The sequence below is a fragment of the Aquila chrysaetos genome, chromosome 12, assembly GCF_900496995.4.
Source record: "Aquila chrysaetos chrysaetos chromosome 12, bAquChr1.4, whole genome shotgun sequence".
Lineage (NCBI taxonomy): Eukaryota > Metazoa > Chordata > Aves > Accipitriformes > Accipitridae > Aquila > Aquila chrysaetos.
In genome coordinates, this window is record NC_044015.1 from 808,898 (window position 1) to 822,501 (window position 13,604).

At 44.7% G+C, this 13,604-nt stretch overlaps 1 protein-coding gene across 1 annotated transcript in view; it reads left to right on the forward strand.

Annotated features, from left to right (window-relative positions):
- The window catches only part of STK11 (serine/threonine kinase 11), a 45,925-nt gene that overhangs the window by 22,257 nt on the left and 10,064 nt on the right, over positions 1-13,604 (forward strand). The window contains exons 7-8 of the mRNA XM_030032234.2: positions 3,981-4,038; positions 12,627-12,820. Coding sequence (XP_029888094.1) covers positions 3,981-4,038; positions 12,627-12,820 — 252 coding nt within the window. The remainder of the gene's footprint in view (positions 1-3,980; positions 4,039-12,626; positions 12,821-13,604) is intronic.

Here is a 13,604-nt window from a genome sequence, read left to right on the forward strand (position 1 = left end):
TTATATTGGTTGTTTTAAATGTTGATCCAAGTTAGAGACTCTAAAGTGAAATCCAGGTTGAGTTTGTTAACTCTTGCTGTTAGATTTCTTCCTGCTTCTCAAACAACATACCTAAGATTGTGCTGTCTGCTAAAAACTAGATATTCTACCACATGATGTAATGCTATGCTTGTTCAGGATTATTGAAGTGTGTGGGCTGGAGACTGTAAGGAGCTCAAGACAGGTTTGTGGTCTCCAGTTTCTGGATTGCCACTTGATGTAATTTGAAGGGCGTTTGAGACTGCTGGCATGCTGTAATGGGCACAATATCCCATGTATGGGCAGAGCGAATCCTTCTAAAATACCACGGGAGCAGAGGTTTGTGAGTTAGGCGTCCTCCTGAAGAATCGCCCTGTTACAGTGTGTCTCATCTTTACTCGCAGATAAACTGCATGGCAATCTTTACCGTAAATGGTAGAGAGTATGTGTGGTTACTGTGGGCAGATGCTCTTAGATGACTTGACTGGTGAATAGTACATGATGTTTTGTCTTGAAGTTTCTTTTCAGTACAGGACTTCAGCCATAGAGCTGCCATGAGTGAGTCACAGAGCTGAATGCATGAGTGCACGTTTTCAGAGATTGGACTTTACATTTTCTTTCAAACATTGCCCAAAATACAGTCCTTTTTCATTAAAGTAAATATTCTTTTTGGTCAGTTATCTTCTTTATGCCTTTTTAATTGCTTGAGAACAATGCAGCTCTCTGCACCATAGCTATTTGTAACTGGTCCCGTTAGGCCTCTTCTAATAATTTACTTTAGAATTTTATCCTCTGCTTGTACCAGTTTAATCTGGTAAATGCCTTAAATTTCTTTGTTAGCCCTGTCATTCCTTAAACAGTATTTGAATTGCTGCACATTTATTTTTTTCGTTTGGTCAAAGTGAGCTGCTTATGAGGGTGCTCCAACTCCTCTTCTGCAGCAACCTAGTGAAATTAATCCCAAACTGAAAGTGCAAGAACCTTGAAACAGTCCCGCTGTACTTCAGATTTCTATGAAGAGTTTCTAGTTGTATTTGCTTGGATGCGCAGAAGTTTATCCCAAACTTGATAATAACAAGCTGGATTCCAAAAATCCCTTGAAATGTTGTCTTTTAATAAATAAATTGGGGGGGGGGGGGGGGTGTGGTGTCCTGACTTACCTGTTTGTGATTACAGTAATAAGATAACCTAGCCAATACATGCTTTGGTGACCCCTAGACTTCATGTAAGATCTCTTTGCAGTCCTATTTTGTTTTTAAAAAAAAAAAAAGCCAACACATCGGGGCAGCTCAGCTGTGAAACTGCTGTCTAATAATCTTATTAATAGGTTATTTAATTAGGTGGGGGATTTTTTTCTCTGAACAACCTTCCCATCTTGTTTTCCAATTATTATTTCTTTTCTTGTAAGGTGAGGAGAAATTCCATCTGAACATGAGAAAACTCATTTACTGCAAGGGTGGGTGAGCACTGGAACAGGTTGCATAGGGGGTTGTAGAGTTTCCACCCTCAGAGATGTTCAGAACCCAGCTGGACACAGTCCTGGGCAAGCTGACCCTGCTTTGAGCAAGAGGTTTGCACTAGGTGATCTCCAGAGGTCCCTTCCAACCTCAGCTGTTCTGTGGTTCTGAGAAGGCTGCAGGGACTGCTAGGGATGTGTGCTGGAGTACAGAAGAAAGGAGGAACGCACATTGCAAGGACCCTTGTTGTGGAGAAAGTCCCTGATAAAGGCTATGTTCAGTGTTAAACTGATAATTATCTTTTTTAACTGTAAGGGAGTTCATTGCGTAGTACTCAGTGAAAAAAGGAGGGCCTTCTCCAGCACCAGTTCATTAACTACAGCTAAGGTGAGGAAACAACTTGGAATTAGCCCTACAAAAGCACCTAAATGTTGTATTACAGGTGTTGCAGCACTTTGCAGGACAGCAAGATTCGGGATCAAATCCCTTTTCTGCTGAAGATGGTTCAACCATATCTTCCCTTCTCTCACCCTTACTGTGAGACCATCTCAAAATATGCTTTCAGTGGTGTTCCTCGGTAGCAGACCTAGCAGCTGAGCTGTTCAGCTTTTGGCACTGTCGCTGGCATTAATCACCTCCTGCCACGTATGGTTTTGGTCTGTAGCTGCAGCCTGGGCTGCTGGTTGCTTGTTTATAGGACTTTAGCCTATTCGGGGGAGAAGATACCAGAGATAAGGAAGTACTGTCAAGGTTTAGAGCTCTCGAGCAGGGAGCTCTTGCTGTAGCTCCAGTCGAGCTCAGCCATGTAACTCTAGTATATGTATGGTGCTTTGTATGGTTTCGGCAAGGCAAGTATAAATTTCTGGTGTGCTCTGTCTAAAGTGCTCTGAAGACTCTAGTGCCTTGAGTTCATGAGGCCAGATGCCTGTGATGCACTTGACCCTCTCAAACCTGGAGAGGTCTTCCCGTGATTCTTTAACCTACTTCACAGTGATGTAATGTGCATCAGTAGTGACCCCATCTGCCTTAAAGCTATTAGTGCTGTCATCAGCACTGATAAACCTTTACAAATTGCCATGGCAAACTGTATTTTGGTTTCTGGGGGGAAAATAACTTTAGTCCTTCCAAACTATACCTTTTTTTTGCCCATATTCATTACTGTTAGTAATGTGATACAAACTGAACTGACAAGGAAGATGTTCTGGATCAGCTTTTGTTATCACACGGTGCTGTTGGTGATTTATCTCTTCTATTACCTTTGTTCAACAGTATTGCAGAAACTCATCTGCAAGGCACTTGCAACTTCTTACTTGAACTCCAATGTCTCTTTCCAGCCCTCCCTTCCTAAGTGTCCATCCAAATGTATCTCCCATCCTTGTGTTTTCACTGTCCTTGTACTGGCTCTCCCCAGCACTCTGCACTGTTTGCTCCTTGTCCTGACTTTCTTAACTCCTGTTTGACAGTCTGTTCTGCTTCCTAGCCTTTCTTTTCTTCGGGTTGCTGGAGATGGGATCCTCCTGTTCTCTTGCCTCTTTCCAAAACCTTACTCTTCGTGCTACCTGTGCAAGACTCAACAGTGCTAGTGCTTCAAGAGCAACAAGGGGGTATCATCCAGTAAAAGCAAAACTCCTTGTAATGTACAGCAGTGAGACTTTGTTAACATTCGTTAGATTAATATATTCTTGGAACCTTCATTGGATAATATCTTGGATGCTGCTGTTTGAGACTTGTTAGGTCCCATTGGCTAGTTTCTGAAGAATATGGCAAAATTTGCTACTTCCCTTCTGTTAAGTTGTGAAGCTTTTTGAAGACAGTGGAGCAGAGTGGGCATCTCATGAGTCTGTTTAAGGTATCCACCTCCCTCTTTCCTAGAGAGAATACAGATAAGCTACTCTTCCTCTCCCACCCTTCTTCTCACCCCCACCCCAGCTATCTTAGCAGATGATGCCAGAAATCAAACTCCTGGCAAGGGCAAAAGGATGGACAGTAGGATTATTTTTTTTTTGTCGGTTCTCCCCAGATGTACTTCCAGAATAGAATTTCACTAGACTAGACTTTCTGGGATGCTGAATAACTGCATATATGCTATGCCTAAGGCTTTGACTCTTCCATGGAGAAAGTTCAATAGCATTATCTGTGAAATGCGAAGTCTTGATGCTCTTTGCCTGGAGACATGCTTGGACATATGATCCAGCGCTGTACAAGCCTCTGTCCCTGCAGTGTGAAGGAGGGAAAGGTCATATCCACTTTGCAGGTGGGGAAACTGAGGAGCAGACTTGATCAGGTAGTCAGCAATGGAGTTGGGATTTTGTGCTGAGCTTCCTGTGACCGATGCAGCAGATTCTTCCTGGAGGTAAAGGCTCCCTAAGCTGCCAGAAGGACTGGACACACCAGTCGCTGTTGGGGGAGGGAGGTGGGAGGGAAGGGTAGAGCTTTATGCTTCCTGTCTTCAACTTGGCTGAGAGCATCTGTGATCACACCTGGACTTTTTTTCCTTCTTTTCAGGGATGCTTGAATACGACCCAGCCAAGAGATTTTCAATACAGCAGATAAGGCAGCACAAGTGAGTGTTCAGCTTCTTCCTATTAGTCATTCTCTTTCTGCTTCTTATGCTAATGTACCTGTGCTATTGCTCTCAACTCATTTTTCCTTTTGACAGCAGACACATGGAAGTCACTAGATATCCTTCCTCCAGCTCTGCTGGAGCTCTGGCAACCTCTACTTGGCTTTTTTCCTCCTATTAGAGCATCCGGTTAAAGCATTTGAATTGCTAACCAGTAAATAATGAATATGTTGAAAATATGTTTCTAGCGTGACTGTTTCTTGAGAATTAAGGGTTCTGGATAATTTTTTTCAGAGGTCAGCTAGTACTAATGGAGCAGAAGAACAGGGGTTCCTTAAGGCTGGGTTATTGAACTAGGACTGTTTAGTAATGTGTGTTAGTTCTGGTTTTCTGGACAGTCTGGTGACAGAAATATCCCTTGGTATTTGCTCCATATGGAATCAGTATGTGGAGAAGTGTTCCAGGACAATAGGAAATTTTTTTCTTTCTCTTTAATGTCATATTCCTCCCTCATCCATATCCTCCCCCTTTATCCTTGCTATTGTCTGAGGGGGGGAAAGGCCCCGTTATCTCTGAGGGGGTTTTTTTGGTTTGGTTTTTTTTTTTTTTTAAAAGGGTCTGTTTGAACATGCTGCCTCTGAGCAGAGATTTCCTGGGCGGATAAAAGTACAAGAACAAAAAGCATCATAAGGATGCTTCATCGCGGAGGCTGCATTAGCTTATCTCCTATTTGAATAGGAAGTGCTTCTGAGGACACGCAGAGCTGCCTGCTGGACTGCAGCTGCTCAGCAGAGGTCCTGCCTACAAGCTTGCCCAGAAAGCTTTTGGGAACCTTGTAAAAACAAAGCTCTGATCCTGGAAGGTGATGGGCCTGCTTTGTGCTGCCTGCAGGCAGGAAGAGTGCTATTTTCTTGTTGTGTCTCTGGAAAAAAACCAGCAATGGTAGCCATGTGCTGTCAGATGATGATCCCTGGTAGATGTTATGGCATGGAAGGCATCTGCAGGAGCCACAGAACAAAACCTGACAGGCTTGAACTGCACTGGTGTTCTGCAGAGGAGCAACTGTGACCTACCTCTGATGAAGATCAAAGAGGCTGGGGAGGCAGGTCTCATGTAGCTGCCTGATCAATTAATTAAGCAGTCAGGCTGGTGCTTTTAATAGTAGCCAAGCACTGTGCATTGGTTCTTTCACTGGGTCTGGGAGATGACAGGAGCAGGCATTTGCTTTTCAAGACTGCCTTTCCCCATGCACATGCCTCCCAATAATACTGGGCCATAAAAGAGACTGCTTGGGACTGGCCTGTTAACTGCTGCATGGCATTTAAAGCACCATATAGAGCTGGTCTTCAAAACAATAGCTCCTGCTGTTACTGACTGTCCTCCCCTCTACCACTGAGGACTAGAGCACTTCAAGCATTCATTACAGCTCGTCCTAGGGTGGTGATCAGCTTGCCACACAGTCAAACCGATGCTTGGTCAGTAAGTGCTGTAAAGAGGACATTAGTAGGTGTTGAGAAAAGCACTGAAAGCATGTTCTCTGCTATCAGTGCTGTGGGTCCAAAGGCTGCAGTGAACTGCCCCTAAGCTTTAGGGCAGTGTAGTTGGTTCTCATGTGTCACTATCTGCTAGGTATTTGAGCTAGTTATCCAACTCTATATACTTGATTTTATACTTCTCCCATGTGGCAGTGAGTTTTTGTGTCAGCTTTGCCCAGCTGGAAGCAAAGAGGTTTCTCTAGAGACCCTGCCTGTAGTTAGAAAGCAGGAGAAACTAGAGCATGCTTCTGGCATGGAGGGCAGTTGCAAATCTCCCATGCTCTATAGGCATAGCCTGCCCTCTAATTGGGCACAGCTGCTGGTGGTGAGGCTTTTCATCTCATAGCACTGAGAGTGCTGGAAGAAAGAATCTACCTGCAAACACAGGAGCGTTTCCAAGGCTTAGTCTCTTATTAGTTTTCTGTGAGCTTAGCCAGTGCTTCTTAACAGGCTTTTCTCCCCTATTAGTAATTGCCTCCTTCCTCCTGCTGTGGCATCCTAATAATTACATCAAGCACAGCAGAGCTTGCAGCCTTGGGCTTTGGATGTGTCTGTCCATCTCCTTTTTGTAGAGTAGCATTGTGCTAAAGAATCCAGTGTTTGGTTCTCTTGGCTTTTCTTTAAATAGAAGAGAAGCTTAGTCCTTATGCTTAACCTGACCCTGATTTTATTTTAAAATTGAACAAAGCAATCGGAAGGACAGCAGGTAGCCATTCAGATATTGTCGAAGGGTTTTTGGAAAGCATTTTAGTAAGAAAAGACTTGATTTCTAGAATCCCTGGATTTCTAGTGTGTGGGGGAGTAATAGTCATTAATGATTTTGGGTTTCTCTACACTCCTCCCACAAAAGCATGTGTTAAGGCACAGGAACTAGACTATAGAAACATCAAGCGACTTACCCGGGCTGCCCTGCTGAGATGGATACTGGCTCAAACCAGAATTACCCAGTGCCTTTCCGTGCTGCTGGAAGTCTCCTTTTATGTCTTTGAGCTGATGTTACTGGTGACTTGCTCATATGGACAGTTGAGATTATCAAAGTGCACTGAAAATCAAGAGGAATAGCCCCCATGTCCTGGGCAGTGTTTTTTGCATTGGAGCCAAACACTGCTAGACCAGGCTCGTGTCAGTGTGATGGGAAGGGGCCGTGTTCCTCTATCCTGTGGGGAAGGGTGACCCCAAGGGAAGCATCACGGAGCAGGTGTCCTGTGGCTGTGGAGCTGCGTGCTCAGGATCCATCCAGAGCTGGATAAACAGTTTGCATTTCACCTTCCATAAAGTGATGTTTCTGCTCTTGTAGTGGGATCAAGGATAAAAGGCTTAATCAGTGGGTCAGGGGAAACACTGAGGAAGTATTGAGTGTTGCTCCGTGCAGCAAATAGAGCTGCAAGAGGCAGAGAAGGCAGCCAGGCACATGTTTATTGCCCAGCAATGGTAATTCTGCCATTCCTGCCTTTATTCTTGTCAGCTACTCCAAATGCTTTTCCCCCCTGTAGCGGCAGCCCTGTCTGAAGAATGCTGTAGGAAGAGTCTGCTTAGTTTTATACCTGCCAGCTGCCTTCTTCCTCTCCTCACTTCTATAGGTAAACTCTTGCATCAAACTCATGTTTCTGCACTTTGTTTTAATTCAGCAGGAAAAAGTTAAATTCTTTTCTTCTTTGCTTTCAGAGGCTTTTCAAACCTAGTCAATCTGTGCAGTGCAGACCTACGAGTTGTAAATTGAAATGAATTAAAACTCTCTCAGCCTGTCATCTAAGAGTTTATGAACTGCCAGAAGCCCACCCCTGAATAACAATGAAAGAGCCTTGAAATCTGCTCTTCCCAGAAGGATCTGGATAGGATGATGTTCAATGGAAAACTGACACTTTTAGTTCACCTCTGAATATTTTGTACTCATGGGGTGGGGCTGTGGGGCAGTGAAGAAAAGCTGCCAAGAGCCAGGGAGTTAGCAGCCTGCTCCCCATAGATTAGTCACCATCTCCTCTCTACCCTGTGCTTTTGCTGAAGGGCTTAATGCTTGTACACTGCATTTTGTAACTAATTCACTGACCCTGCTGCAGCACTTAAAGTGATGAAGTGGATGCAGAATTCTACCTCTGTCCCTTGTTTCCAAGGCAACCATCTTGCCTGCCTTCTCCAGAAGTGTCACACTTAATTTGTTCAGTCATAGATACCATTGCAAGAGTTTATGCAAGAAAGGGAAGGCACTTCCACCTTTTATTAGTGGAGGCGCAAATTAACCTGCTGGCCTAGTGTCTTCCACTGACCTCCTGGAGGCTGCTGTGCCACCTTCCCAGGTGCTTTTGCTCACCCCAGAGTCTTCCCTGAGAGGCTTGGAGGGTAGCTGTTGGATGCTGTGCCTTGCTGTGCAAACCCTGGGTACCAAAGCCATTGGAAATCTGTGTGTGTTGCCACTGTAGATTCCTTTGCAGGTGCTGAGCATGCTCCTTGACTTTTCTGCCTGAATCTGAGGGAGTGAGAGGGGTTTCCCTTTACCTCTGGTGCAGCATGTATACTCGTGGGCTTTTACCATCCCTTGTTCGTGGTGTTAGGCAGTAATCTGCCCTCGGTGGGACACACACACAAAAGCTCTCCTCCTCTCCTTTATTGCCGAGGTACCTGGGTCTGCCTTCCTTTCCTGCGGCAGGCACACGGAAGGAATCTTTGGTTCTTCTACCCACGTTCTGCAAATCAGTTTCATAATGCAACTGCGTATGGGGTGTTAAATGAATGTGAGTCTCCATCTGCATAGAACACCTCTCCTCATAGGAGTCTGAACTATCACCTTTGGTCCTAGCATCAGCTAGAGGAAAACTGCTTCTCTTTCTTACGCATTTCTATTTTTTTATGAACCTGACTTAACTTAGACATCTCTTGACACTACAGGAGTTGGAGCAGTGATTGCGGGGACGCTGCTATATATTTATTGCTAGCCTGTGTTGCCTTTCCCCAGGGCATACTGTTGTGTGCCTTCCGTGTTTGTCTGCGAGAGGACTGAATTAAACTGGAATGCTGTTAGTTGCTTCTCGTGGTGATGGTGACCTTCCAGTATGCTTGAAGCCCTTACATGGTATCATGGGAGGTGGAGAATCATTCATAACCAATCCTTGTTGGCAGGGTGGTGATCTGCAGCTTGGCATCTGGTTTCAAAGAAAATTGCCCATATACAAAACAAGCAAACTAAAATATTTGTGACCTAGAATGGGAAGTGAATTAGCTGTAAGTATTTGGAAGCTGCAGCTGTGCTTACTGATTCCTATTTTAACCTTGCTTATACCAGAACTTGAAAAGAGCAGAGTGATGACTTCTGATGTAAAATTCAAGCTTGGAAGCTGCAAACCAGACGGGCTTATCAAGCATTGGTCAACCCAGATTCCTTTTTTCATTCAGTCCTTGACCCTTGCTGTCTTTTATCCCTGTAGATTATAGCAACCCGTCTGGACACCAATTCTTAACTGGCAGGATCACAATTAATACTTGTGCCGCTGCTGTCTGGAGTTTCCATGCTTTGCAGGCATGCTCAACAAGGTTGTGAAGTAAAAAGAAACAATCTCTTCCTACTGCTCCCTCCACTCTGTTTCAAAGCGCTGGGAGTGGCCAAGAAACATTTCACAGACAAGAGAGGAATCTGCCTCTCCCAGGGGATATTCTGGACAAGGGGCGCTTTTGAGATCTGCAAAAGCTTTTCTTTTCCCTTAGTGTTAAAGCAGCAATCTGTGAGCACCAGGTAAATGGCTATGTTTGTGCCAGTGTAGTTGGCTCAGAAAACATCAGTGAAACTGGGAATAAATGGTGAAATAGGGCACTCAGCAGTACTCTAATCCAGCCTGTGTTTTAGGGTCAGTGGCGAAGGCAGGGTGAGGAGGGACTTTGATCTCATCTGCGTCGCTGACTGATGCGAGAGTTGCGCTGTGGGAGAGTAGCTGCTTTCTGGCTTAGTCAGTGGCCAGTAGCTTCTTGAGCCAGATCAGGGCATGTGATGGAGCCAGTGGTCCTCAGCTGAAGAGCAAATGTTCACTAATAACATTTAGCACCAGTGCAGAAAGCAGAATATCTGTCCCTGCTGGAAAATTGCTTGCCAGGAAATACTCTGCTACTCCATACAGAATTGCTTGAGGCTCCTTCTAAGAGGTCTTTGATTTTTCTTAGAACTTCAATGAATTTCTCTCCTCAGTCTATATCCTCATTACCATATATGCATATGCAAGTATTTGAAATCACCTCCCAGAGGATGGAATCATTATGACTAGAGTACAGTGATTCAGGTTTCTGCTGTTAATAAAAACCTATTTTTACTCTCCTGGTAAGTAGGACAGAAGGAAAGAAAGAGGCAGAGCTGAAATACAGCAAAATAAAAACACGAGTTGCTATAGACTTCTAGGCTTTCTCCCTTTAAAATACTCCTTTTGATAGCAGTCATTCTGATCTCATTTGCCCTGTATATTCCATTCTCCTTAGGTCCCTGGCGTTTAGTTTGGATCCCTCTAGCTCCAGTGCCCCTGGCAAAAATAGCTGGTGGCTGTGTTGGCTCTTCTGTTCCTGTGCTAGATGATCCTGCCAGGCTGGATCAGCCTAGCCTGAATTTGCTATTTTGGCAGTCACTTTCTTGATGAAAGCAGTCTCCCAAGGAAGGGAAATCAAATGATCAGATTAGGAGTGCTGTGTGCCATGCACATCACCAAGGAAGCCATCCACAGGATTTGCTAAAACTGTTGGCCAAAATCTAGTTGTGTTGGACCTGCTCATGTCCTGCTAGTCCCGTAGCTGGGATGACCTTTTACTTAACTCTTGTAATGCCTCTTCACGAACCAGAGGTCATACTTGACAAATTAGATCTGCATTTAGTTCTCTGTAACTTTTCTCCAGAGCAGGAGACTGACTTTAAAACTCAATCACTACAGAGAAAACAGTTCAAAGATGCTAATTGTGAAGCAGGGTTTCTGGATAAGGGTTCACTCCTTCTTTGAATCCTAGCTGATTTGTCCCAATAGCTACATTTTCATTTGTTTATCTCCTAACTCCTTGCTTTTGCTGGATAGTTTTGTTAGAATGCCACTTTTTTTTTTCCTAGGCCTACTGTCAAAGCAATGTAAGACTAGAACAAAATTATAATTACAGTTCTGTGCAGGAGGTGCATCCAACCCTCACTTCCTAAAATGAATTTGGAACTGGAGTGATAAAAAACAGATGGCTTAGGTTTATAAGAGCTCTTTGGTGACTGGCTTTGGGCCCTCCTTAATGGTTATTAGCCAGAAGTTACTGGATGCCTGTGCAAACTATGGAGGGGGAAGCACTCATGTCACATGAGGCTTGTTTAGGGCAGCAATCCCCAGGCCAAGAAGTGAGTATGTGATGAGGGCATAATTTTAGATCTTGCTCTGCTTTTGAGGTGTGTTTGCAGAGAGCTCTTAAGTTGCTTCCTAAAGCAGCACCCTTTTGTAGCCTAAAGTAAACTTTGAAAGTGTGTGGGGAGCTTAGATTTTCTAGGCTGCCTCCTGCTGTGAAAGACTCTGAATGTCCCTTTGTGCAGGTAAATGGCATCTACATAATATTTAGCAAGATGAGCACAAGAGTGCAGTTGATCTGGTGAGGTTTTTCTTTCCTTTGTTACTGTGCAAAGACCAGGAAGAACAGGTCCCAGTGGCTTCACTGACATCCAACCCACAGCATAAAAATAGGGGGGTTGATATCGGTGCCAATTCAAAAGTTTATCAGGAAAGCAGGCTGCAGTTCACCACATTGTCCTACATGTGGGAGGTTTTGATGCTTTCTAACCCTTCCTTCATGTAGAATGACCCTCCAGGATATGGTGTAAGTAACAGCCTGATGAAGTGCCTCTGTAGGGCAGCCTTTCTGCTAGCAGGGACAGCCAGCAGCTCGGCACACCACCTTCAAAAGCAGCAGAACACTACCATTTATCGAGGAGGGAGCAATGGATGGCCATCGCCTGACCTTTTAATTTGCTAGCCACAGGCAGCTGATTCTCCCTGCTGCAGGACATGTTGCAGGGGGAACAAGGAGTAGCAGGAGGTGTGTGGGGGCTGGAAAGGCATGTTAGAAGTACCTAGGTCTGGAGGAACTTCTGTTCCCACCTGCATTCAGGAGACGATCGCTAGGAGTGCAGAGGCTCCAGCAGTACTTCTAGGAAACTTTTGGTGCCCACATGCAGTGGTGATAGATGTCCCAGAGACAGTCCGGTGTTGGAACCATGCTATGAAAGTGTGATAAAAATGTAAGGGGCCCCCCATATGGCTTCTGAGATGCTGATGTGATGCAAGCCTGTTGGATTCTTGATCTGATTAAGAACAGCTTTCAGAGCTGATACCCTTTACTGGGCAGATGGTAGCACTATGGCTACTGTTTCTAATGGTAATAGAAGTCCCTTGAGGCAGAGGTGGGATAAAAAGATAGAGTATAAGCATTTTTGCTGTGGTCTTGTTGAAAATTGCCTGTTAAAGGAGCTTGCGAGTAAATACCACTCTCCTTGGACCAACATTCTGCAAACTTTCTCTTGTGCTGGATTAGCCTCAGCTTTAGGCTAGAAGTTTCTCCTTTGCTGCTTGCTTTGACAATACAACTCAAGAGCTCTAGCAGCTCTGCTAATGTAGGTAGTTTTGGCTTGAGTTGGTGATGGAGAAAATGTTCCTGCACTCTGTTTCCAGACCCTGAGCTGCCCTTCTGTAGATGTCTTGCACTCTAGTGTGTCTTGCAGCAGACTTCAATATGCTAACAGCTGGGCAGACTGTTAGTTTCTCCTTAGCTGACAAAGCACCCAGTGGATGGAGCATCTTGTGGAGTGGCATACATGGCTGCTGGTGTCCCTGCAGTGTGATCAGCAAGACAGACTTGCCTTTCTTGACACTTGCCTCTCTTGGTTATTACGCATTAAAAAACCTGCAGTGGCATAAAACTGGCCAGGAAGTTTTCCATAAACAAACTGCACATACCTTTGAATATTGGGGTGGAATGGGGCCATCTCGTAGTGCCAGGGATTTCTCCATGCCTTCTGAAAAGCGAAGCTGTGCTGATGAAACTCTGCTCTTGGACTCTTTGCAGTTGGTTTCGTAAGAAACATGCTCAGGCAGAGGCTCTGGTGCCCATACCTCCCAGCCCAGAAACAAAGGACAGGTGGAGAAGTATGACGGCGGTGCCTTATCTGGAAGATCTGCATGGCTACAATGAGGAAGAAGATGATGACTTGTATGACATTGAAGATGATATCATCTACACTCAGGACTTCACAGTACCAGGTAGGAGAGAATGATGCTGGGTTGGGTAGGGCAGAAGTGGCTTTTTTTTTTTTTGTCTGTTTAAAGCTTTTTAGGAAAGGCCTCGAGGTCTGAATAATCCTTTCAGCAGTGGAGGAGATTATTGATTATTAAGTGGTGTGAGTGACGCATAGTGAGTGAGCTATGATGCTCCGGATGCTTTGGTCCTTTATTTGATCAACCAGGATGCCCCTTCCTGTGTGTTACCCATATGCCAGTTTCCTTCCTTCATCCAGTAATAGCTTGCTCCTTGTGGACTCTGTTGTTTAGCACATTTAATTCTTTTGGCCAGTTTTGCTAGACTGAGTTATTTTGGAGCAGAGCCCTAAAATGACTCAGTGTTCAGAGTAGATGGCACATCTGGGGAAGAAGCGTGCTTGTAGCCTTACACTGAGACCTTTTTTCTGCTCCAGTCTTGGTAACTATCTGGTTACAGAACTGCTTTTTCTTTATTAGGGATTTCCTGTTGTTTTAAGGTAAGCCAACTAGTAAGTACAGGGGTGTGTGTGGTTTTAACCATGCAGTTCTTACAAAGTGGTGGTAATCAAGTAGCTTTCCTTCTTTGGCCTCTCTGTACCTGTAAGCAATGTAGCTTGTGAGCAGAAGGCTGAAGGGCATGTCTGTGGTAAGACTAAAGACAAAGACTGCTCAGCTTTACAGTCATTGCAGCAGCGGTACTGCATGATCAAGGCAGCAGTTTCTTTGTCTTGCTGCCTGTGTTCTCACTGCCTACATCAACAGAACATGAGTTTCTAGGTTAATTGTT